Genomic DNA, 27,500 nt, shown 5'->3' on the forward strand with positions numbered 1-27,500 from the left:
CTGCCACCAAATTGCACATCCATGTTGTTTGTTTTTCTAACAATGAACATGCTTGTATCCTCCAAGGGGAACTAGCAGATTGTTCCACTGCACAATGTTCGCTTTTTTTTTTTAGAGGACAAGACTTTCTTTCTTGCTTTCTCACTCACTCTCTCTCTCTCACACACTCAAAATGTCACCAACCCCCTCCCCTAACCCCAATGTTGTTTGCTCAATGTATCCTGCTCACAATAAATGCTGTCATTTTAAGTAGCCTCCTGAAACTGCCCTGATGCCCTCTCTGCCCCCTCTGCGGCAATTCAGTGCCAGATGGGGTTGCGCTGTTAATGTGAAATGTGCGGCTCCTTCGTGAGGCCGGACGAGTGTGGACTGCTTCGTCGCAGTTAAGGCAGATGAGCCTCGACGACAACACCTGCAGTGGCAGCCAAGGCCTCGCCCTATCTATCTAAAAAAAACCCAGCCATCAGAACGCACAGGGTGGTGTTTTGGTGTGCATCACAAACAAAGGAAGGCTATGGTCGCTGCATGGATGCAGTGGCGTAATATGCAGTGTATCTTTTTCAAGTGTTGTTTGGTTTGAGCTGGTCTGGTCTTTCCATTCCAGTTTGTCTGGCATAGTGTTAGAGTTTTTTTTAGCTTTCTCTACATGCTACAACATTCTGTCATTAACTCGGTCTGTGTCTGTAGAATGGGATCCAGATTTTCACAGAAACAGTTTCTAGAATGTCCTGACATGTAAAACTTTCCTCTGCTGAGAGTATTGTGTCTTCTTTACCCTGTGGTTCCTGATTTGATCACAGAGTGCTTTTTCTGTGAAAATGGAGGGTTGATAGTGGCTGGAGGCTAGAGAAATTGAGCAAGTCACTATGAGCTAGGGCTGAACTGGGTCCATGGGGAGATTAAATAACTACTACATATTCATTACTGATCCTCCAAAAATCTACTAGGACGATATATATTCACTGCACACACATACATATAGTATACACGTACACACACAGACTACCAAGCTTCAGAAAGGGACACCTCTGTCCAATTAGTCTATTCACAAACAGGTGTCGGAAGTGTGGACATCAAAGAGCTCGGAAACACACTAATGCAGAGGACTGTGAGATATCCAGTCCATCCACATCTTTATCTCTCTCTCCAGCTCTCTCTCTCTCTCTCACACACACACACACACACACACACACACACACACACGCACACACGCACACACACACACTTACACACGCACACACACACGCACACACACACACACACTTACACACACACACTTACACACACACTTACACACACACACACACACACACACACTTACACACACACACGCACACACACACACGCACACACACACACACACGCACACACACACACACACACACGCACACACACACACACACTCACACTTACACACACACGCACACACACACACACGCACACACACACTTACACACACACGCACACACACACACACACGCACACACACACGCACACGCACACACACACACACACACGCACACACACGCACACACACACACACACGCACACACGCACACACACACACACGCACACACACACACACACGCACACACACACACACACACACACACATACACACACACATACTCATCGATGTTCAAAGGTGCAGGTGGCCAGTGGTGCGCAGCTGCGCTACCTCATACTGACATCCACGGTCTGATTATATTCATCTTTTTATTTATTTCCTGTTGCTTGAGGAGCTTTTTGTACCGTCTATTGTGATTTAGTTTTTTTTATCACCCCCCCTTTTTTTAGATGCGTGACAGGAAATAAAATTACCCAACCTTAGCAGAATGGCAGAGGTGTTTTTTACATCCATGTTTGGACGACGTGCCTTCCTGTGTGTGTGTGTGTGTGTGTGTGTCTGTTTCTCTGTGTGTGTGTGTGTGTGTGTGTTCGTGTGTGTGTGTTCGCGTGTGTGTGTGCGTGTGCGCGCGCACGTTTACATGGTTGTGCGCATAGACACTGCATCAGCTGCTTTTATGTGAACAGTGTGGCCTTGATCGCGATTGTGTGTGTGTGTGTGTGTCTGTTTCTCTGTGTGTGTGTGTGTGTGTGTGTGTGCGTGTGGCCTTGATCGCACTAGTCCCACATCTTTGATTTAGTGACTGCTCAATGGAAGTGGGAGGTTGAGAGGTAGGGGGGAGTAGAGTTGAGTGAAGAAGACAGGACAGTTTAGGATAGTAAACAGTGGAAATAAAAGAGAACAGAACAGAGTCTGCTTCATCGCTACCCGACAATAATGAAAGTATGGCTCTCTAGCTCACACAATTAAAAAATAGGCTTTTGGGCTGAACTCTCAGACCCATAGATGAAATGTGAGGATAAATTGAGGCTATCAAGGGTCGCCATTCCATCTGCCCGACAATGTCTCTAATCATCCAACTAATGTTCCAACCAATCTGTTTTATTTAGGATGTTCTTGCAATCCCCTTTGAACCGTAATGTTGTGGCCGGGGCACAGGTCATTATAACTGTCTGCTAGCCTGGGAAATCAAACAGGGTTGATAAATCTATTTCAAACTAATATCGGGAATGACCCCCCCCCCCCACCCCCCCCCAGACTAACCCCATTAGACTGCAGTCATCAGTGCAGGTACGGGTTCTTTAAGAAGAGGCCAATAAAAAAAGACATCGTCACCTCGGTGGGTACTTTTTTTGCGTAGCACAAGTCGGTGGAGGAGACACTGGAGACCCAGTGTCTGCCCGGGAAATTATGGGATGCTGTGAGTCCCGATGACACGCTGAATAACAATTGTTCATAAAATTTAATTGCAGTGTTATCTTGACAAGTCATTACAGGGGGGGGGGGGGGGGAAAGGGCAAAACATCTGAAAATCGGCATGTGGATCTTCACATTTTACTGATGACTGGTTTCTGACAGTGAATTTTATATACAATAACATTGTACACCCACCAGAAAAGAAAGTCTGTCATGTTGATTCTGCTGCTTGTGATCTTGGCATGCAACAATGAATAGTTTAGCAAGAGGGTGGATGCTGTGTGAGAACAGCCTTAAGCTTCCTATACCCACCCCAACCACACGCACACGCACACTTCACACGCACACTTCACACAACATACAGATAGGACACCCCACTCAGCACCTTGTGACATCTGTAGGATGGACACCCAGAGGGAAGAGGGAAGTGGTTTTGAGGGAGAAGGACAAACAAAACAAACAGCAACCAGCAAGACGCTCTTGCCTCCATGCTTTGCCTGAGCTACGTCATCCTGACAGACAGCTTACAGAATCTCTACCCTCCTCTCTGTCTCTGTGCATTGCTTTTGCTCATACAGTATGTCTCTGTTTTGAAGCCAGATTATTGGGTCGTTCTCCTCATGTCTCTTTCCAGGGAGCCTTTCAGAGTCCCCTCTAATTGGATGTGGTTAGGGTAGACCGTCTGACCCTCGCCGGAGGAGATGCTCAACTTACTGATGGCTCACCACAGCTGTCTGACAGACCGTGGCTCTCTTAACTGGGGCTGAGATTTGGGGAGCGATGCCTGTCTTCTTCACCATATGGGAAATGTAGTTTAATCAAGTCGGTCCAAGAAATCTATGCTGCAACAGTTCAATCTATTTCTGACAGGTGGAGTTTTTCAGGAAAAAACTCCACCTTGACTCTCAGTCTCACAAAGATTACATTTTAATTGAAAAAACTGCTAGAAATCTCTATCTTCCTGTCATACTCTCCAAAATGCATGTAGGTATCATTGTCATTGGTAGCATAGCACACATGCAGTTCAATATACAGTTATGTACACATACCCAGCACAATCAGAGCACTAAGTCCAGTGTCATCAAGCCGATGTAAAGAAATCATAAAGATGACAGTATATATCAGTCACGACATATGTCACTCTATGATTGCTTATATCAGACATTTTCATACACTAGGACACATGCAGCTATTAAACTAACAGGAGCTTGCAAATTAAGATAATGGTCCATGAATTTCTGCCTTTTGACTGTTTGAAGCTATCTTGTACAGACTCGTGTCTTCTGGCATGACTAGTGTAGTGTTAAATTCGTGAAATATTGGGGGGGGGGGGGCTTAATAACACAAATTGTCGGATGCAATGGGTTCTGAGGACTAAATGTTTCCACACTCATAAACTAATATCTACTGAATGGGATAAATCCTTCAGAGCCCTGAAGACAGAGTTACAACCGGCATAGCTTGCTGCAACTAGTCGTGGGGCTTGATAGTGGTTTTTTACCATGGCCCTGAGTTCTAAGCATCCTCATTATTTCATCTGATGGAAAAAAGTAGCTCAGCCTTAAAGTGGTTGGCATTTAGAAAGGTTTGTATTTAAGAGAGGCTTGGGTTGGTCCATAATCTGGAGAAAGAGAGGTGAATTAACTAAGTTTGTCCCTCATTGGACAAAGATAAAATAACTTTACCTAAGTTTTTGCTGTTGATGAAATTGGATATACTCTTATCAATGCTAGCCTATTTATATCAAGTGAACTGTGACATCATACTTCTCTTCCAGGGCACACTCAAATCAATGGTCCTTTATTGCTTTGTAATCAGACTAACTTATAACATCTTTTATACTGACAATAGAATTTGTCTTTTGAAATCCAAGAACCTCTTAGAATGTGATAAAGCCCTTCATTATTGTGTCTTTTTGAAATATCTGCCAAACCTCTATGCAATCCACCACATCACTGAAACTATGACAAGCAAAACCCTTGATAATGGTGCTTATAAGAAATATTTCTTGGATCTATAACACAAGACAGTTGATACACATTAACCACTTAATGTTATCCCCACATTATAAAGACAATCACTACTGACTGACAACAAAGTTCATCAATAGGTCAACCCTAAGTCTTTTGATCACCTGAATCTTATAAAGAAGCACACCGGGTATACTATATGCTACACTAGTCTAAGATAAAAAAAAAAAGTCAACTTGAGTGTTTTGAGTGCCATACCTATACGTTTAGAAGATGCCCAGTCTGTACATGAATACCGCAACTGAGATCAATCTAGGATAGACACTGATGTTTAAAAGAGGAGTGAGTGCATAATGTAGGAGTACAGTATAAAAGTAAAAGAATGCAATCCAATAACCATGCTAAAAACAATGAAGTAGTGATAATTCGGTTTTGTTGCAAATCTAATAAACCTTGCTATGGCATATGACACTCAAATTAAAGCTTTCAGAATCACCAGCATTTTTCTAAATCTTAGTTTCAGCATATAACAGCTAGAAAGATTTCAAGCTCTTCGAACGGTGTCAATGGAATACAAATGCCCTCTTGTGCTGAAAAACCTCCAAACATTCTCTCCAGCATTGACTGTCAAATACACTCCAACACGTGCGAAGGGACAATTATCTTCAGCGCATTATCTTTCCTTCTTCTTCTCCATTTTTTTTTTTTTTTGCTTGGTTGTTCTTCACCCCCCAGTGTATAAAAAAGTTCCCAATATCCCCCCAAAATGTATAAAACTGGAAGCCACTTGCAGGAAATAAGTTCAAGTCAAATGGAGGAACCGAAGAGAGAAGGGTAAGGACGTGGTGACAACAACAACTCTGTACCTTTTCTTTCTTTACCTTTGTATCTCTATAAAAAAATATCCAAATAATAAATCGCTTTGTAATCATCCAGCACTGACACCTTTACATTTTGTTCATGTCTTTTTTTCTGTTTGAAAAAAGGAAAAATTACAACCGGCTCTTTTGAAAAGAGAGCTACCATCACGCCATCAAGCCATTTCCATGCATCGCTAGAGTCTCCAGGAAGGTGAACTGCACAGGCTTGATGCCTTTCAGACACACTGCTCCTCTGCTTTTAAAGCAGGTCTTTCTTGGCGGTGGTTCTTTGCAATTCTTCCCTGGGACTTTTTGCTCTTTTGCTGTCAGGATTCCACTCTTGAAAAGGCCCAAGCTGTCCTATCACAATATTTTCTTGCTTCGAGGATAAAGGCAATTTAAGCTATTTGGCCATTTAAATAAGAATCTCAGAATCCACCTATAGTGTAGCATAATTACTATCTAACTGTCTGCTCACGCTCATGGTAATTTGACTTCCCTTTGTTCGAGAACAGAGAGCGACGGCCATGTCCTGGTGAGACATTTGAAATGGCACAAACCAAAGTGGGAGTACAATCCAAACAACTGCCCTCATCTTTGATTGTGATAACAGAAGCATCCGTGTGACCAACAAAAAAAAACAAATCCTGTCATTTGGATCACCACATCCTGTCCCCTCTAAAAGATCAGCTCCTTTGCATCAAATCTCTCCCAATGATTTCCCTTAGATGCAGTCTGCTCAAAAGATCAAAATAGTGATCGCAATCTCTGGCATCCACCTTTGCAAAGTTACGTCTCCGGGCTGTCTCTCTGATTTGAGACGGCTGTCTTTCTTTTCCAACTCCTTGCTGTTCCAGCAGGACCTTTTACTCCGGTCCCAGAGCCTCTCCGGTCTCAACTTCTATGTAGAATCACCTGTAGCCCCCTTGTCTGAGCTGGAGCCACTATCCAGGAAAGTACAAAGGAGGGGTGGGTAACAAATGAGAATAGAGAGAGAGAAGGAGAGCATGGGAAATTTTTTTTTTTTTTTAAATATGGAACATCCTGTGTCAAACCACACCCTGCCACAGACAAACAGGGCTAGTGGCGGACCTTGAAAAGGAGCCAAAATGGGAGGTTTCATCTGTTTTTCTTGGAGGCCACTACTGTTATTTGGCTTGTACTTTTCCCCTCTGGCTCTGTCATTTCTGATTGTCCACCTTCCACCTCTCCTCTGCCCATTCTCTGGTCTGACCAAGTGTTGCTCATGTAACCCTGGGGCCGACCATCCTTCCCTCTGCTGGAGAGATTTCCCTGGTCCAGGCTACCAGTGCTGTTGCTCTTCTTCACCACCGGAGGCAGCAGTGAGCTGGAGCAGAGGAGGGAGGTTAATGAGAGGCTACTCAGCGTCTCTGACAACTGTTCGCTGTTGCTGCACCCGCCGATCACGATGCCCAGATCCTCGTCGGACGGATCCATGGAATCCTCTCGGTGGCAGCCAGGGCTGGTGCTGCCACCGCAGCTGCTCTGACTTCTCTGGTGACCCCTGGTGGCTTGGAGGCTGAATGTGACAGAGGTGGTGTTGTGGGGTGTCAGGCTGTCTCTGGGGTGTGGACTGCCTTCTTCTCGCAAGGGGGAATGGGAGGGCAGGGGAAGATCTAGATCCTGAGGGGGTGACACGCTAAAGCTCAAGCCTTCCTCCATGGTGGTCTGGAGACTGCCGTCTGAGCTCCCCGTGGCCAGAGAGGAGTCACTGTGTGATGGGTACTGAGGACACATAAACGACAAAAAATGGATGAGCCAACACTGCTGGATCAGTTTCCCAAAAGTCATCTAAAAGTAACTGACATTGCAGTAATTTTGTCAGAGAAGCATTATACTCAATATACGGTTAACCCTATGTTAAAAATCAGGTGGATCACTGTGCGTTGTGCATCAAAGAACTTTAGAACTAACGAATATGTGCCTCAGTGGAGTACTGTGCCTCAGCAGAACTGAATGAATAAATGTATATAATACACTGAAAACCTTTGAGTATTGATTATGTACTGGGGTGAACTGTGACCCCGGGTCTTACCTGGGTGCAGAGCATCCTGCTGTTGGCTCCTGGAGATCTCAGTGATGCCCAGGAGGCTGGAGACGTCATCTTCAGCCGCTTGGATCGGTGGCCAAGCCGAGCCCTGGGGGGCGCCGGGATGGCTGCCGAAGTGGGGTGGAAGAACTCTGCAGGGAGCTGGAAGGGACCGGGAGAGGAACCTCCGCACCCAGCACCTCTGCTTTCACAGCCATGTCCTCCTGTTCGGATGCTGCTACTGCTGCTCTCAGCCCCACCTACGTCCACAGAAGAGGAAGACAAGTCAGTTTCTTGGCGTATTTGAGCTACACTCAAATCAAATTAAAAGATCAACAATGTTGAAACCAAAGTACTACATTACTCCCTAGTACCACATTGCATAGTCTTCCTTTTTAAGAATACAAATATATTCTTGTAGAGACTACTACCTCTCATATTGTTCAAAAGTGCTGAGGTATAAGACATTTTGAAAGGCAAACGAGCAATGCGTTACGCGTGTGACGCAATGATGCACAAATGGTGCGACACCAAAGGGAAGAGTTGAGAGTTGCTATTTGCATATAAGAACTCATAGGACACTAATGTAGTGTGAAGCCTTTGTGGAACAGGCGAACCTGCATATTCATTAATGGGAGTTTTGTTGAATTCTAAAGTCTAAAAAAACAGCTTTTTGTGGTTGGTGCGACTATTTCAAGCAACATTACTGAACACGGACAGAACTGGTGTAAAATGTCAACTTACAAGTTAGTTTCAGTTGCCTGTGTTAGAAAAATTCAACATTTAATGAACAATGAAAACCAAATTAATATTTTACGGAAGTACCCCGTGGTAGACAGAGACATTGCACTCTTTCTCACTTAAGCCTATCTTCATTACCACAACACTGAGAGATATCAGGCTACCATTTTGAAAAAGCAAATGGGAGAACAACCGATTAACCAGTGCTCTAAACTGAGTGAGTAATATGCTGTAAAATCCAAAACAAAACACTACTGTTGTCTCTCACTGTTTGCTGCACATTACAGAAGGCCCCAATACATTATACTGTTATAATTATTGTATTCATTGCATGTGTGGTGTAGAGTTAGTTGTACCTAACTGCGTAGTCTACGTAGCCATTCGGTAACATATTTTGTTGAGTGAAAAGATTTAGTAACTCAGTGGTCAGTGTACTGCTGTCAAAGTGTGTAGAGATTAAGATTAGATTAGATGTGCCTGGCATACGTTGATAACCAAGATGCAGGTTACATTTCAAGGAAGGAAGTGGCAGAACGCCTTCCTCAAAACTATTCCCATGCCTACCTTCGTGATCAGACACCCACCCAAATGAGGTGTGGGTCGGGCCCCAAGGGGGCTTCACGCGATGCTATGTTAGGGAAAAATTCACCCTTGAGTTATTTCTGGACTCTGAAGTTGTAGATCAGTATATTTATTCAATAACAATTGCAATTGGGCTCACTCACAGGACAAGGATGAAAGTGAAGCAAGGTTTATATAGAGTTGAGCGTTCAGCAGAGAAAACCACGTGGTGGATTTCTGACGTCCGAGGCAAGGATGGAAGTTTTTGCACAAGGTCGGAAGAAGCACAGTTCGAGCCTTCTTATCACCTCTGGTCTAAACATGCTCTTGTATATTGAACCTGCAGTGTCTATTGAAATTAGGGCCTCTTATTTGCCATCAGAGTGGCGCTGTAATGAAAGGCTGGTTATCCTGTTCATTTAGTCATTTAGCAGACGCTTTTATCCAAAGCGACTTACAATGTATACACATTTCACATTTACACTGATGGCACACTGTGTCTTGCTCAAGGACGCTTCGACAGGGAATCGAACTAGCAACCTTCTGATTACTAATCGACTTCTTTACCTCCTGTACCACTGTCGCCCACTGTTCCCCATCTCTGTAGGCCTTAGTAAAGCCAGCTCACCGGGGCTGTGCTGTGGCAGGATGTGGCTGGACTGCTGCATCTGCCTCTGGGCCTCCTCCTCCTCCGGCCTCGGCTCCCCTCCCCCCGTCAGAGAGCAGTGGCCATGGGAGTGCTGTGGCTCTGATGCTGGATCCCAACCCGTCAGAGAGCAGGGGCCATGGGAGTGCTGTGGCTCTGATGCTGGATCCCAAACTTCCCCATGGGCCTCTGTTTCCTCAGAGTGGTGGGTGTCCTCGGTGCCATTCTCATCCTGGGTAGAGAGAGAGAGAGCGAGAGAGAGAGGAGAGAGAGAGAGAGAGAGAGGGGGGGGAGAGAGAGAGAGATAGATAGAGAGAGAGAGAGAGAGAGAGAGAAAGAGAGAGATAGAGAGAGAGAGAGAGAGAGAGAGAGAAAGAGAGATAGAGAGAGAGAGAGAGAGGAGAGAGAGAGAGAGAGAGAGAGAGAGAGAGTGAAAGACAGAGAAAGAAAGAAAGATTTAGGTCTCCAGCTGCTGCAGATGTAAACCTTTAGCACTGACCATTAACACTGCATGTAGAGCTCTAACCTAAGTGTGCATCTCGTCACACAGCCTCGATCTCAGTCATTAGGAAAGATAAGCAGCGTGCCCTCCTACCCCAAATATTTATACCCACTGTCTATAGGAACTCAACGGCAGCACATAAGGCAAATATGGACAGTTTGGGGAGGACTCAACCAGGCAACTCCAGGCATTGCTCCGCTTTCTCCCGGACGGCTCGTAAGCCCCAAGATCCTGTGAGATTCAGATTATCTCAGGATTTATTTATTAGTTCATAGCCACTCTCACTGATTAGCGCTCATTACGACCTCACACTAAGAGACTTAACAGATTAAGGAGTTTGGACGGATTTCATCCTCTGTTGCCGCGGGAAACGGGAGCGGGTACACCACCAGGGCTCCCTCTGCCTCCGTTTCCATGGCGCTCACCTTGCTGTCCTGCTGGATCAGCAGCTGAAAGACGCTCTGCTCATCCAAGCTGAGGTTATCGGGCAGCGCCGGTGACGAGGACTTGTCCGAGAGCGGCTCGGACCTCAGGGAAGCCTGCTCCAGCTCAGCCATTCGGATTTCCTGTAGAAGGGAGACAGACAGAGAATGTCGATGTGTTTCAGGCTGAATGACATAACATAAAAAGTCCCTGGGAGAGGTACAACACATAGAGTGCATAGAATATATTTATATTATATACATTTAAACCAGAGACAGAACACAGCAGATAAGGAAGGGATAATATATATATATATATATATAAGTAAGAGAGATTGTAGATTGAGAGCAAACACAGATTAAAACATGAACAGTCCAACATTTCCAAATGACCCAATTATTTTATTCCCATTTAACATTAAATAAACATTGTGAGCACCCTTGAGTAAGTAAATACATGGACTGAATAGGTTTTTTTCTCAAATCGTGACAAGCCATCATGGCATAAACCCCACAGAGGCAGAGAGACGAGTGTGTGTGCAGTGGAGAACGAGGCCGCTCTCAGGGAGAGTTTCACACACAGTCGCACACACTGTCTGCACCTGTCACAGAAATCAGAGTGAGCGCATGAGTAAGCTGCAGGACAGTGAGAGAAAGCGAGAAGGCAATAGAAGGAGGAAGAGGCAGAGGGAGAGAGAGGGAGAGCATGGAAGAGGAGAAGAAGAAGTTCATAAATCAGAGATGAAGCGAGAATGAGAGGCAGACAGATTGATGGCCTGACGCTGGGTGTGGACAGTCACAGGTGAGTAGATTCTTTCCAAAATGACTGCTGCCTTGCCCAAGCATGTTTCAGTCAATCACAGTGATGGACATTTTGGACGACCTGTGGCTTAAGTATGCATACGGGATGGCTTTGGCTGTATATACGAGCCACTGCGCTTAAAATTAAGTCATGTACTGTAAAACGACACAAGAAAATACTAATTTGGGTTACACAATGAAAATGAGATATTCATGCGTGTACAGCATGCTATTAATATTTGAATGAGGTATGCAGACAAAAAAAAAAAATTTGACTGATGCAATGTTAATGCGGTTTTAGTACGGTCGGAAGATGGAGGTTAGCACAGAAGCGTTGATTTTGACACGCTGGATTTGACCCACAAAATCCAACTACTGAACTCCACTCTCCAACTCCTTTCTGCATTCGAGTGGAATTCTCCAGTTAGGGGCCCCCCTGGTCGATTCACAGCTCGGAGGCTGTGTCTGTCCGTGTGCTTGCCCTGGGGGGGGGGGGGGCTGCGGAGTGGCTGTACCTCTTGCGGGTGAGTCTTGCAGTCTTTGCAGACGGGAGGGGAGGAGTAGTGGTGGAAGACGGACCCAGAGAGGTTGTCAATCATCAGCATCTCGCCCTCGAAGGAGTCTTTGATCAGCAGGGACACACTGTCCAACCATAGGCTCTCCTGGGACGCAAACGTGCACGGTCAGCTCCCCAAGCTCACACTCCGGATTTACATTTACATTTAGTCATTTAGCAGACGCTTTTATCCAAAGCGACTTACAAGGATGTAGACACATTTTACATTTACACTGATGGCACACTGCACATCAGGAGCAATTAGGGGTTCAGTGTCTTGCTCAAGGACGCTTCGACAGGGAATCGAACTAGCAACCGTCTGATTACTAAACGACTTCTCTACCTCCTGTACCACTGTCGCCCATTTACTTAGTTAGTTATTATTTATGTATTTGTTTTAATGACACTTCATAGTGGACAGAAAGACACATTGCAGTTTCACATCATCACACGGGGGTGTACATCTTAATCCTGAGTGGGAGGTATGTATATGTGACAGAATGCGTGGGGAAACACACACGACTCAGTTCTGGAGCGCCCTTTTGATTCTCTCAACCCAACACAAAGGCACGAGAATACTCACACAGCTGAGTTGACACATTCACTTACAAACGACGCATACACACACACACACAGGAATGAGAACACTTCCGATACTCGTATTCACACACCATCTATCTACTTATCTCTCACCTATTCAGAAACACACACTCTCTCTCTCTCACTCACACACACACACACACACACACACACACACACACACACACTCTCTCCCCCTTTCTTTCTCACACACACACACACACACACACACACACACACACACACACACACACACACACGCACACACACACACTCTCACAGACACACACACACGTGTGTCTAACGAGCACCGGAGGTCAGGAACAGCCCTGCCTGACTGCAGTGGCTGCGGTGCTAATGACCGTCCAGCTCACATTGCGCTTCTCAGCTTCAAAGGAGCCTCTGAGCCCAGACTGAGCTCAGCCTCTCGCCTCCACAGACCCTCAAACACATCAGCACTTCCCACCTCCATTCCAGTCCCTTCCATGGCAAATGACAGGGGAGCTACAGCCTTTATAGACTACACAAGCAAGATGGCTGAATGCGACATTGGGTAACAGGGGAGAGTTTTGAAATGGGCTCACAGTTGGAGGCCGGGAGGCTGAGAAAATATCGGTCCATAATTGCACAGTTGTGCTGCAAATCCTGCAGCAACCCCCGTGTCTTACAGGCCTGTTTGTGTACAACATGTGTTCTTTCCTCAAGTGGGAGTTGTTATTTCCTAATGTCAGGTTTGCACAGATTTGATTCTAAGGTCTTGTGTATATCGAAGGCAAAAGGAAAATGCATTATAGATTGACTGGAACTATAAAATTATGCGATGCTTGGTTTGCCAAGGGGGACAGTTACTGCCGATTGAAAAAGCAGCCGCTCACCAGCACAATAAAACGTTCCTCAATCAGCACCCTCTCTAGTGTGTAATTTTGTGCTTGGCTTATATCCCATTAAATCTTATTAAGGTGGCTGGTTATTTCATACGGATTTTCTTCCACAAGCACAGATTCTGAATAACTCATTCGGTAGGGAAACATTATTCTATCCCTATTTTCCAATCAGAATCTAGATCACAGCTGAAGCAAACTGAAGCATGGGTAACACAGTCGAGGGTTTTTAAGATAAGCCGTCAATAAAATTAGAAAAAGCAGATCAGCATTTCTCATCGTTAGAGAGGCAAGGAGGCTTAAAATAGCTCTTGGGCATACAAAGTTATAATAATAAGATAAGAATAAGAAATAAAGTGAAAAGTAGAAATGAAAGTGACAGAGAGACTATTTAGTATGTATTTATTTAAATAGAGATGTGGGATGCCCTGGAGCTGTTGACAGCACCTGGTGTCCACCACAGAATTTGCAATCTGGGATTGCTTCAGGCTGCACTTATAACGTGCAACTCAACAGCCGACGGGTAGGAGGTCACAGAGGACAGCACGCTGCTACTGAATGATATTCTATGCCTAAAATACTCCCCAAGTCCCCAAACCCAATCATACTTAGCCCTCTTATAGGTTATGTAAGGTTACTGCCGATCGAGTAGTACTACTTTAATTAAGTCTGTGTGTGAATAAAGTATTTATCTATCTATCTATCTATCTATCTATCTATCTATCAATGAATGGCAATAGCTGTGGAGTGGTTTGCTCTATAGTAGAGGATGGCTGACAACGGTTTTGACAGTCGAATTTGGTACTCCTTCTAAGAAAAGATAATAGAAAGATAAAATCTGGCAGACTGTGTCTGTACAACACGGGCATGAGTGATGTAGAAGCTCTCTAGGAGTGCACAGCGCCGATAAACTGCCTCTCAATAATCGCAGCATGTGGATAATGCCCTTTTTCATCAGCGCATCAGCATATGGGTGATGTAGTTCTCACCCACTGCTCAGCATATGGGTAATGTAGTTCTCACCCACTGCTCAGCATATGGGTAATGTAGTTCCTGTCCCCTCTGTGCACAGGTGGGGTGCCTGCGCTATCCTTTCATGGGGAGGTTTTCCACCTGCTGCCTGTCCGGGGCCTGCACTTCTAGCTAAGAGAGAGAGAGAGAGAGAGAGAGAGAGAGAGAGAGAGAGAGTTCCCTGTCTGCTTGCCCTGTGGCAAATCAGAGCGTAACACATGGCACAGCAGATGCCTTTGCAGTGAACCCATACTCTCCCTCACTCGGGCACTCTCTCTCCCTCACTCGTTCTCCTTCACTACATATCTCTCGCTTTTTCTGCCTATGTCTCTCCACTTCTCTACCTCTCTCTCTCTCTCTCTCTCTCTCTCTCTCTGCTTCACCAATATAATTCACATGTCTTGTGAATGTCGAGGTTGATTTTCTTTTGTTATTTGATGATTCTGTACCCTGTGATTCTGTTGATTGTGTTGGTCAGAAAATGGCCTAATGTTAAAAGCAGGTGGTGGCATTTTGGGTTCTGAAGATGCTGAGACATTTAGTATTGAGCATTCATCTGAGCATGTCATATCAACAAAATAACAGAACTCATGTCCATCCCTGACCAAAGATGGACAGTTCACTTCACTTGGTCCCCGGGCGCTGCAAAGCTGCCCACTGCTCCTGGGGGGTCCTTGAGGAAGGACGGTCCAGGATGGGAAAAAGCAGAAAATAAATTCACCGCGACCTCAGGCCTACCTGCGTGTGTGTGTGTGTGTGTGTGTGTGTGTGTCCTGTGTCGCCTCCATATATGCACGTGTGTGTTCCAGTGTGTCGTGTGTGCCATTAAAAACCTGACAAAGGTCTTAATTATTATTATGTACAGATGGGAGAACTTTTGAGCCCCTCATTCCCCTTAGGTTTCCTTGCAGCAATGCTCGTTTGTCAAATGACTGACCCTCATATCTTCAGTCCATCCCTATCTATCTTCCCTTTGTCTCTGTTTGACACAAACACACACACACACACACACACACACACACACACACACACACACACACACACACACACACACACACAGAGAGAGAGACTGATGAGACCCAGGAGGAGGGAAGGAGACAAAGAGAGTGAAAGACAGAAAGGACCTACAGGTTGAGAATAAGGCTTGTTCAATCTTGCAGTCAGTTTTGGTAGATAGGTACCATATGACTAGCATGCTACAAAGTAACATCCCACAGTTGCCGGGATTAATTCCCCAGTTTAACATGAGAGATAATGTGTCACTTTTGGTGCTCTGAGCTCAATAACATTCATGAATAATGTCCTTCAACCTCACTTAACCTCATGTGGTATTTAAAGACTTTAATCATTTGCATGTTTCAAACCACAAACAATTTTTTTTTTTTCCGATCCTACATGGGTGTTTTCTTTGTATTCAATTTGAACACGGAACATCAGAACCACAAAGCTGGGCTGCACCAGAATCACATTGTCCCCAAACCCTTTGTTTCTACAACACCCCCCCCCCCCCTCCCCCCACACTCCCTTCCCATTTCATTTCTTGCTCCCCTCTCCCGTCTCTTCCTCTCTCCAGCTAAAGCCTCCCTGTTTTCATTTTGGCCTGTAAATGATTCCCCCCCCCCTCCTCTCAGGCAGTGGGAGGGAGGGAAGGGAAAGCTGCTTGCTCTGTGGGGAGCCATGGTTCCAGCGCCGCAGTGATTGAAAACGCAGATCATCAGCCCAGCCTAAAATCCTTCTCTTCATTCTCTTTTCTTTTTTTTGGTTTCCTGCTCTTCCGCTCTTTCCCTCTTTTCTCTATCCCAACCACCTCTCTCTCTCTCTCTCGCTCTCTCTCTCTCATTTCACTCTTTCACTCTTTCCTACACTCTGTCTCTCTTTCCTGCTCTGCCAGTGTGTTACATAAGCACAACAGGCTAAAAACAAACAGGTAAAGACAATTATAGCTCAGTAAAGGTGGCAGGCATGATGACAGTGAGTCATCAGTCTGTGTGTGAGTGAGTGTGTGTGTGCATGTGTGTGTGTGTGTGTGTGTGTGTGTGTGTTATCTTCTGCCTAACAGTCTGTCTAAGCTTGTGTATGTTTGTCTCCGGCTATTTTTGGAATCTCTCTCATCTAGGTGGGCTTGTGTTTGTATATCTGCGTGGGTGAAAAGAGGGAGAGACAGAGAGAAATGAAGAAAGGGTGAGTGTGTGACCGTGTGTGTGAGTATGCAGAGATGAGTCAACTCTTGTCCTTCCGTAATGCACATTTTGCATGATGGATCTCATTTTGCGGGTCAATATCTGGTGCAGAACTTCATTAAAGAGGAGATTAATTGTAGTTCATTGTGTTCATGGGTTATAACCCCCCCCCCCAACACACACACGCACGCACACACACACACAAACACACATAATCAAATGTCGCCATGGAGACACCCAAGATGCAATGACGAAAACACACCCCAATCTCTGTCTCTCTTTCTCTTATCGTCACTCGTTCTCTCTCTCCCTCTCTCTCTCTTTCTCTTTTCCTTTGTAGTAATTCCTTAGATTTTCTCTTCACTGGTGATAACCATACTCTACTCTCAAGCGATCAACTTGGGAACAAAAACATCTCCTCCTTGAGTTTACCCTTGAGCAACCCTCAATGCTCTGAACAGCACAACCCCCCCACACCACACCACACCACCACCACCACCACAACCAGAGTTGGTTTCCAACAGTACCTGGGCAGGTGAGTAGATCCGGTGTGAGTCTCCGGGCTCGTGGGGGCTGGAGTGCGGGCTGGCTAAATGGGGGTGGATGCCGGTGCTGGGGCCTGGTATTCCTCCACACGGTTCAATCCGGCCCCTGCTGCACCCAGCCCCTGCACCTCCTCCAGCTGGCCCGCCGGTGCCCATGCAACAGAGCGTGCCCTGGGCCAGCTCCAGCTCGATCTCGGCGTCCATCTCGGCCTCCTCCTGCGCCTCCTTGTTGGAGTCGTCCAGGTGCTTCATGAGCACGGCCACCACCACGTTGATGAGCACAAACTGTGCCGTCAGCACGAAGCTCACAAAGTACATGGGTGAGATGAACTGGAGGCTGGGGTTGCACGTGTACTCCGGGCCGGAGGGGCACTCGCGCAGTGTGTCCTGAGGGGGCCACCATAGTCATCGGAGAAAAATAGACGACAAAGAAAAAAGAGGGTGTGGTTAGAGGAGATATTTGTGTGTGAGTGGCTGAGTTGTTCATCTTGTATTGTTAGCCGTTTCCCCCTGTAACATGCACTGAGCTTGCACTCAATTAGAATGTATTACCATTAGTCACTCTGAACAATGGCCGCTCGCTGAGAGCGCGCTGATGGTTTTCTGACACAGCAGCTATTTCATGCAGCTCGTTTTTCATCGCTCTGTTGTGTCTGAACCGCAGCTCAAGGTAATTATGATTTGTTTGCTGTGCCTGGGGACTTGGTAGAAGGGGGGGGGGGGGGAATTTGGCTCTGCGGGAACGTGGGAGCGTGGCCTTGTAATTTTCCAGTCCTGATTATGGTGCTTCAGTGGACAGGTACTGGCTGCATTCGCTTCGGAGACCACCATTATCTATGAAGCGGGTCGTACGTGTTAAATACCAAGCGCCCTGCCACGCTCCATCCATCTCGTGTTGTCTCCTAAGTGAGAGGCATTTGCAAGCTATACTTTTCCACATAAAGGACCCATTTAAATGAAAGGGTATGAATATGCTGAGCTGGCAAGTCCTCTGTCATCAGGCCACGGCATAAAAGTGCTATGGGACTGATGAAGAAACAGCTCTGGCACAGGGTCCAGGGCTGTCGTTGGATGTCATTGTTTTTTTTTTTCATATATAGTGCCACCAAAGAGAGCAAGAGAGAGGGAGAATGAAAGTGAGAGATGGGTAAAAAGGAAAGATAGAGAGAGGGCATAAGAAAGATGGATTTCAGAGAGAAACTCATAAAATCCTAAAATAACTGAAAATGCATGCATGGACCATCTTTAACATCTTTACCTACAAATAATGACAATTTACTCTAAATGATTAATGTATACCTCACTATGCATGAATCTTACACAATACACACATAGTATGAGGGAATAATACACTGAAGTCTAATTGACTCGAATTTAACCATGTTTTGGGGGTTACTGTTAGGTGTCAAAGGAAAGAGTGGTACCTTCATGATACCGTTCCAGTTGTCTCCAGTAGAGACCTGGAAGAGAGTGAGGAACGCCATGCCAAAATTCTCAAAGGTGGCATGACGGCTCATACCCTCACAGCGATACTCCTCATTACAGACTGAGAGAGAAACACAGAGAGAAAGAGAGAGAGTAAGAAAGAGAGAGAGGGAGAGATAGAGAGAGAGAGAGGAACAGAGAGAGGAACAGAGAGAGAGAGGAACAGAGAGAGAGAGAGAGAGAGAGAGAGGAACAGAGAGAGTAAGAAAGAGAGAGGGAGAGATAGAGAGAGAGAGAGAGAGAGAGAGAGGAACAGAGAGAGGAACAGAGAGAGAGAGAAACACAGAGAGAAAGAGAGAGAGTAAGAAAGAGAGAGGGAGAGAGAGAGAGAGAGAGAGCGTAACAAAGAGAGACAGTCAGTCCAGACAAAACATACACCTGCACCACAAAGAACAACATGGTGGTTTAATTTGATCGTATTTTGACTCTAGGCATGATGATTGAAGCTTCTGTACGCCGTGAAACAACAAATGAACACGACCTTGGAGAAGAAGGTCACGTGGTGACTCACCGAGTTCTCCAAAGAGCTCCACCCCCAGAGCGGCATAGATGAAGAAGAGCAGCATGAAGAGGAGGCCTAAGTTCCCCACCTGAGGGGGAGAAACATCAGGTGATTAGCCACTGATACCTGCTTACAGTGGCAGTCTCCGAACTATGTGTGTGTGTGTGTGTGTGTGTGTCTGTGTGTGTGTGTGTCTGTGTGTGTGTGTGTGTGTGTGTGTGTGTGTGTGTGTGTGTGTGTGTGTGTGTGTGTGTGTGTGTGGGGTGAAACATCAGGTGATTAGCCACTGATACCTGCTAGTCAGGATCATAAATTAATGATAGCATGCTAGCTGGCTACTTAGCCACTGCCAGTGGTTTAGCTTTTTTATTTGGCAAGCAGGAGAGTTTTTGGGGATTGATTTCTCTGAACATTTGAATACAGCCTGAGACACATACTTAAGTAAAGCATGTCCTGAACCTACTTACAGTGGCAGTCTCCGAACGGCTGGACACAATTTCAATATCAATTTACACACAGGTGGTAATAATGTGATATCCCTCAACGAATTACAACTCTGATACTTCTGAAACATTTTACTAGTGCTTGGCTGACTAGCGAAGCGTGATGGTGCGGAGATTTAATAGCGCGCCTCCGTCAAGTACTTCCAGCGTTGGTGTCAGAGGCATTCAAATTAATCTGAATTAACCTATTTCATGGGTGAGGAGAACTGCCTCGCAGAGCCGCGAGTCAAGCCCAGTGTGCGTATTAACGAGCTCTGCCACAGCCCAAAGACAACACTCAAATATCTGTGCTCACTCAACGGGCCTGAAGATAAAAGCAAAAACTTAGCTGGAGACAGGATGATAGATGGAAAAGATTAACCGTTATTGATATAGAACTCCTTTACTAAATACTACTTGGGGAAAATATCAAATCGAACACACGAAAGGGTATACAAAATCTGCAAAGTAGGACGGCAACGTGGATATATGGATATTGCAATACTGTGTACTCTCCAAAAAAAAAGGGTCACATTTAAGACAATTTCAATTTGTCAGCTGCTGAAACAGGCCCATGTTTGAAACAGTACCAGAAGATCCAAGAGTCATTTCACTCATTCAGGGGGCTTTATGACCCATTTCAGCAAGTGAAATAAAACAAGGCCTTAGCTTTAGTGCTGGGGAAATGGGAACCAGAGAGGGCATTTACGCCATCTGAATGGCACCATGAGCCATCATGACTTGAGGTAACACAGGATAATGCCCTCTCTCTCCACATGCTGCAGAGGAACTCATTTCCCTCTAATTGTCTGACAGCTCGTAAAAATTGCCAAATGCAAAAAAAAATGGACTGGAGACTCTGAAAGAGCTCATGGATGATAACTCCTACAGTAGTTATGCTCGACATAACAGTAAAAAAAAAAAAGCACTATTTAGTTCTGTGATTCGGGTCAGGCCACCCCGTGAAAATGTAAGAAAAGCTTTCACAGCATGACATTGCCAATTAGATCACCAAAAAAACACCAGTTTAGCATGCTAGCACGCTCTTACCACTGCCAGCTGTGGTGTGGTGTTTTTTCAAGGCTTTTACATGCCGTTTATGCAGCTATCTTGCTAGTATTAGACTAAAGCTCCTTTTTGCTGCTTTAAAATCATCTGGTATAATCTGGAGAAGGCAGGTGACTTTAGATCAGTTATATCCCAGTAAAACACAGTATCTGTGTGCCATTGAGCCAGTAAGGTCAAGGCTGTAATACTCAGCATGGAAGCCAGTCAGGAGTCTCAGAACTGAGGCATGTCAGTGAGCGTGAGTCTGTGCTGACGGACTGAGGCATGTCAGTGAGCGTGAGTCTGTGCTGATAGACTGAGGCATGTCAGTGAGCGTGAGTCTGTGCTGACGGACTGAGGCATGTCAGTGAGCGTGAGTCTGAAAGGGTATACAAAATCTGCAAAGTAGGACGGCAACGTGGATATATGGATATTGCAATACTGTGTACTCTCCAAAAAAAAAAGGGTCACATTTAAGACAATTTCAATTTGTCGGCTGCTGAAACAGGCCCATGTTTGAAACAGTACCAGAAGATCCAAGAGTCATTTCACTCATTCAGGGGGCTTTATGACCCATTTCAGCAAGTGAAATAAAACAAGGCCTTAGCTTTAGTGCTGGGGAAATGGGAACCAGAGAGGGCATTTACGCCATCTGAATGGCACCATGAGCCATCATGACTTGAGGTAACACAGGATAATGCCCTCTCTCTCCACATGCTGCAGAGGAACTCATTTCCCTCTAATTGTCTGACAGCTCGTAAAAATTGCCAAATGCAAAAAAAATGGACTGGAGACTCTGAAAGAGCTCATGGATGATAACTCCTACAGTAGTTATGCTCGACATAACAGTAAAAAAAAAAAAGCACTATTTAGTTCTGTGATTCGGGTCAGGCCACCCCGTGAAAATGTAAGAAAAGCTTTCACAGCATGACATTGCCAATTAGATCACCAAAAAAACACCAGTTTAGCATGCTAGCAAGCGCTTATCACTGCCAGCTGTGGTGTGGTGTTTTTTCAAGGCTTTTACATGCCGTTTATGCAGCTATCTTGCTAGTATTAGACTAAAGCTCCTTTTTGCTGCTTTAAAAATCATCTGGTATAATCTGGAGAAGGCAGGTGACTTCAGATCAGTTATATCCCAGTAAAACACAGTATCTGTGTGCCATTGAGCCAGTAAGGTCAAGGCTGTAATACTCAGCATGGAAGCCAGTCGGGAGTCTCAGAACTGAGGCATGTGAGTGAGCGTGAGTCTGTGCTGACGGACTGAGGCATGTCAGTGAGCGTGAGTCTGTGCTGACGGACTGAGGCATGTCAGTGAGCGTGAGTCTGCGCTGACGGACTGAGGCATGTCAGTGAGCGTGAGTCTGTGCTGACGGACTGAGGCATGTCAGTGAGCGTGAGTCTGTGCTGATAGACTGAGGTATGTCAGTGAGCGTGAGTCTGTGCTGATAGACTGAGGCATGTGAGTGAGCGTGAGTCTGTGCTGACGGACTGAGGTATGTCAGTGAGCGTGAGTCTGTGCTGACGGACTGTGGCATGTCAGTGAGCGTGAGTCTGAGCTGACGGACTGAGGCATATTCAGTGAGCGTGAGTCTGTGCTGATAGACTGAGGCATGTGAGTGAGCGTGAGTCTGCGCTGACGGACTGAGGCATGTCAGTGAGCGTGAGTCTGTGCTGACGGACTGAGGCATGTGAGTGAGCGTGAGTCTGTGCTGACGGACTGAGGCATGTCAGTGAGCGTGAGTCTGTGCTGACGGACTGAGGCATGTCAGTGAGCGTGAGTCTGCGCTGACGGACTGAGGCATGTCAGTGAGCGTGAGTCTGCGCTGACGTTGCTCCTTATTGGGGGTTATTGTGCGGGTGGCTCGGTGGCAGCCTCCTTAATCAGGCGGCGTGTTAATAACACCTCCGATTCCCCCGAGATCAGGCACGCAGCCCAGCGCTAATGATCGAGGGATCAATATTTACGCAGGGGGGAGGAGAGCAGCGCGCAGCTGCGTCACCGCCGTCTAGCATCCCTCAGCGTCTCCCACTCGCTGTACGGTCTGTGTTTCTGTCCGTCTGTCTGTCTATCAATAACGGAAGAAGTACAATAGGACTGGTCATTCGTTGTTTTTTACCCAGTGATTGTCGGTGTTTCACTGTTGACTAAAGTTTTAGGTATAAGTTGATTCTCTGCGACTAGCGTAGACGTTTCTATGTGTATTTCACTTTCAATTTAGTTTCTCCATCTAGCGTTTCCTGTCTGAGGGTGATGCATGCATCTAATAAAATTAGACGCTGACGCTCTCAACAGATAGATAGATGGACAGAGAGAGAGAGAGGTGGGAGAGAGAGAGGTGGGAGAGAGAGAGAGAATCCCACCTCAGCTACAAGTCCCATGGAAAGGTTCCCTGTGATCCAGAATATTATTGTCTGACATGTTTCACATAGAGATACAACTTGGGCTCCGATGGCCCCCCCACATTTAAGATCAACTCAAACAGTAGCAGTGGCCATTAGGTTTCTGACACACATTTACAATTGAAACTCAGTGGTGTGTTGTTAGTTGTACCCAATACAGGTTGGAAATGATTTAGGTAATAACATAATGTGCGAGCCATCATGTGGGTGAGTGTACAGCACCTGTGGTAGTGCTTGCACCACGGTGTCCAAAAGGGCTCTCATCCCAGTAGCCATCTTCAACAGCTTAAGCACTGCAGGAGGGAGAGAGAGAGAGAGAGAGAGAGTGAGAGAGGGAGGGAGGGAGAGAGAGAGGTGTTATGAATGGGGAACATCCAGACAAAAGGGCATGAGATTATGGATGAGAGAGTTGTAGGGATCCCCTCCGGTTCAATTTCAGCCAAAAGAGGTAATGAAGATTCTCACAAAGGTCAGAGCTAAAATTAAACATTTCACACACCTACACACACACACACAGACACATAAGGACACGCGCACACAAAAACACTTCAGGCACACACACACACACACACATTCACATCCAAGCAAAGAAACAGGACGGCACCTCTCTGATTTGGTGACACCTTCAGTTCAGAGGCTAGAGCAAGATGAATTAGCCAGCCTGACAGATCAATCTGTAGGCTGTTTGTTCATTACATAATTTACCCTTTAGGAAATATCATCTCAGCCTAATGGGGCTGCAGTGTCTGCAGCTCATATTACCACAAGTAATAATGACCAGGCATTATGTGTGTGTGTGTGTGTGTGTGTGTGTGTGTGTGTGTGTGTGTCTGTGTGTGTGTGTGTGTGTGTGTGTGTGTGTGTGTGTGTGTGTGTGTGTGTGTGTGTGTGTGTGTGTCTGTGTGTGTGTGTGTGTGTCTGTGTGTGTGTGTGTGTGTCTATGTGTGTGTGTGTGTGTGTGTGTGTGTGTGTGTGTGTGTGTGTGTGTGTGTGTGTGTAAAAGTAGAGTGCAGAGGCTAAGAGTGAAGAAGAAAGAGGGATAAGCTAAAGAAACAACAGGTGGAAAGACAGTAATTTACTGATAAAGAGAGAAAGAAAGAAAGAAAGAGTTACAGAGGGAAAGACAGGACTTTACTGATACAGAGAGAAAGAAAGAAAGAGTTACAGTCCAGGCCTGCGGGGCAGAAATGTGAGGTGGACAACACTGCAACAGACATCTTGAGGGTTATGGTGGTGGTGGCCTGGTCAGGCTGGTTGGTGGTACTGTGTGAGTGTGTGTGTGTGTGTGTGTCTGTGTGTGTGTCTGTCTGTGTGTGTGTGTGTGTGTGTGTGTGTGTGTGTGTGTGTCTGTGTGTGTGTGTGTGTGTGTCTGTCTGTGTGTGTGTGTGTGTGTGTGTGTGTGTCTGTGTGTGTGTGTGTGTGTGTGTGTGTGTGTGTGTGTGTGTGTGTGTGTGTGTGTGTGTGTGTGTGTGTGTGAGTAAAAGGTCTTACCGCGCGCTATGCGTAGCACCCTCATGATGCGGATGATGGTGGGGTTGATGGGAAGGGCGGCGCTGATCTCGATCTCCTCCAGGATGATGCCCATCACCGAGAGCAACACGATGCCCAGGTCCAGCTGGTTAAACCTGCGGAGAGGGGCAGAGGAGAGGGGCAGAGGAGAGGGGCAGAGGAGAGGAGAGGGAGGGGGCATTCAGCCAGCCGATGAGCATGAGAACAAAGGGGGTCTGGATGGGAACGGTATAGTGCTCAATTCCCCTGAATGCAATGCAAGCATTTTCACACACACACACTGTAAGCCTGGTTTATGCGTTTAGACAAGTGGTTGGCCCAAACACTAATCCCTGAATCCTCTATCCTCTTAGGGCTCACCATGGGTTCCACACGCTTTTCACTGTGGTTAGCGTCTCATTGATGCCATATTGAAATCCTGTCCTCCTTTTTTGCCAGCATGTTGTTCCCCCAAGGAGAAGGCCACACTAAATTCGGAGGCGCAATTTCCCACGGGGACACCGACTAACACGAGGAAGGAGGTGTGATGAGAATGTATTAGACCGTATTTATCTGGTTCTAAGCGGTGCCCAGGGGCCAACCTACTTACTATATTAATCTTACTGATATGTCATCATCTGAATGAGCCTGTTGCCGTCCCGTGTGATGCGCTAAGCTACGCTAGGGGCCCACATGATGAACAGTGGTGCATGTACGTGTGTGTGTGTGTGTGTGTGTGTGTGTGTGTGTGTGGTTGTGTGTGTGTGTGTGTGTGTGTGGTTGTGCTCCAATCATTGAGGAAGCTAAACAACGCATGTGCCGAAACCACTCATGGACAAGGACCCAAGAGCTACGACCCTTATCTTAATATGGTGTGAGACGCCGGGTAAGGGGCCAGGAGGTCTTCTTCATAACTCAATTCAGTTTTAATTCGATTAAACATGCCATTAATTCTCAGCTCCAATCAATGTAAGTCAATTCAGTTCAACTGAAGCAGATTTAATTATACACCAATTGCATACTTAATTATTATTATATACCAAGACTCAGAAGCAGTTTTTTTCCCTCATGCCATCATCCTCATAAACAGCAGACCAGGAGCTTTTCCATAGCTACTCTTGTCATTGACATAGTTATTAGACCCTGCTTCACATCTGCAAATACTGTAATGTGCAAATACTCATACATCACGATTTCATTCCCATGCCTGATGCACATTATTGTTGTTTTCACTGCCACGCACACTTGCACTGTATGTATATTGTTTGTCTTTTATATAATCTGCGTATTGCTTGTGTATTGTGTATTGTCTGTGTATAATATGTACATTGTCTGTATACTGTCTGTGCTGCTTGAACGTCACCAACGGCCAGAACCAAAATTCCTTGTGTGTGTTAACATACGTGGCTAATAAATCTGATTCTGTTTGATTGGATCTTACATCAATTCGATCCTGTCTAATGAAATTGCAATACTTCCTAGACATGCGCACGGCTCCTGTATTCCTCTCTCAAACGATGCCTGTCCCACACTTTCACCTCACTCATGTCTACTGTTCATCGCTGCATGTCGTTGACCTTGAGAGCAAAGCGTGACGCAACAGTAACCTCAGTAGCTACCCCTCCAAAGCATTCTAGCAAGTGAAGGGACCAGCATAGGTCATAAGAATATGCCATAGTCAATAAGTCAATGATATTATACCTAGTCATAATTGTTACTTTTATTTGGATTTAACTAGCCATGAGTGGACTTTGCTTGGTGAATATTCTTTGTCTCTGACCTGGGTAGTGAGGTGTGATAGTAGACTCTCACCCCCCCCCCCCCCCCCCCCCCCAGGTCGAGACAAAGAACCCTGCATGCATGGCCCATTTGAATAGACGGTGACACCCCTTAGATATCAGTGTATTTAACAGACTGTTCCTCAAGGAATAAGTCAGATATGCTGAGGTGAAGTTCTGTGAGGGAGGATGGATCTGAAAGTCTCTGTCTCACAAATGGTCGGCCGCCATTCTTCAAGAATAAACCTGAATCCTGACTGATCAAACCTAAGACTGAATCTTCAATATATGGTATAAAACTAATTACCATCACAAGCTTGTGTGGTTTCAGTGGGTGAGTGCTAAGGAGTGGGAGACAGAGATGTATTTTCCTCGAAAGAGCTGTTGGTAAACAGCTGTTTTAAACTTTCCTCTCTCTTCAGTCGAGACATCTCCCAGCACTGCGAAGCAATTTATTCCTACATTTCAATAAGAAATTGAAGATAATAGAAAATAAAAGAGAAATAAAATAGACGAGGTGACAGCGAGTTAGAGCGCCGTGTAGTCGGAGAGTGGGGATGTCAGACAGTGCGACTGGCAATATCCCCCTCTAATTTATCAGTAATACATCTACTCAGAGGTACAGGAGAGAGAGGGAGGGAGGGAGGGAGGGAGGGAGGGAGGGAGGGGGGAGAGTATGGCTCGGTCTTTAGAGTTATGTGTGCTGGTGCTTCAGTGGCAGTACCTGTCTTTGAAGAAGCGGTGGACTCCGAAGGCGATGAGCTTCAGAATAGCCTCCAGCACAAAGGCTGTGGTGAAGAAATAATTGCAGTACTTCAGTGTTATCTCCAGAGACTTCAGGTGTGGGAGAGGAGAGAGAGAAAGAGAGAGAGAGAGAGAGAGAGAGGAAGAAGAATTACAAATGCTTCAGGACAGCAGACAAAAACATAAAATGCCCCTTTCTGTTGGATTTAAAATAATACACAGAAAGCTCAGAGCTATGGGAAATGCACAGCGGGCAGAGAAAATGCCACAAAAAGGGGCTGAGCAGCAGAAACACAGATTGCACATAATATGCAACATAACCACAAACATGTTAAAGACAAATCCACCAAGCCTCAAATGCAACGATCACAGTCACCCATTCTCCACATAAATGCTTACATGTTAACCCACACATTTATTTCAGCACACAGATGGGGGCAGAGAGACAGACAAGCAGGCTAGCAGACAGACAGACAGACAGACAGACAGACAGACAGACAGA

At 45.8% G+C, this 27,500-nt stretch overlaps 1 protein-coding gene across 1 annotated transcript in view; it reads right to left on the reverse strand.

Moving 5' to 3' along the window:
* Positions 1-6,713: 6,713 nt before the first annotated feature.
* The window catches only part of LOC105892183 (voltage-dependent T-type calcium channel subunit alpha-1I), an 82,538-nt gene continuing 61,751 nt past the window's right edge, over positions 6,714-27,500 (reverse strand). The window contains exons 26-36 of the mRNA XM_031569229.2: positions 26,979-27,088; positions 24,480-24,613; positions 23,211-23,281; positions 19,066-19,144; positions 18,494-18,615; positions 17,052-17,456; positions 11,833-11,979; positions 10,520-10,660; positions 9,575-9,824; positions 7,651-7,904; positions 6,714-7,340 (exon numbers count right to left, since the gene is read on the reverse strand). Coding sequence (XP_031425089.1) covers positions 6,714-7,340; positions 7,651-7,904; positions 9,575-9,824; positions 10,520-10,660; positions 11,833-11,979; positions 17,052-17,456; positions 18,494-18,615; positions 19,066-19,144; positions 23,211-23,281; positions 24,480-24,613; positions 26,979-27,088 — 2,340 coding nt within the window. The remainder of the gene's footprint in view (positions 7,341-7,650; positions 7,905-9,574; positions 9,825-10,519; positions 10,661-11,832; positions 11,980-17,051; positions 17,457-18,493; positions 18,616-19,065; positions 19,145-23,210; positions 23,282-24,479; positions 24,614-26,978; positions 27,089-27,500) is intronic.

Source organism: Clupea harengus, chromosome 1 (genome assembly GCF_900700415.2).
Source record: "Clupea harengus chromosome 1, Ch_v2.0.2, whole genome shotgun sequence".
In the NCBI taxonomy this organism is placed as follows: domain Eukaryota; kingdom Metazoa; phylum Chordata; class Actinopteri; order Clupeiformes; family Clupeidae; genus Clupea; species Clupea harengus.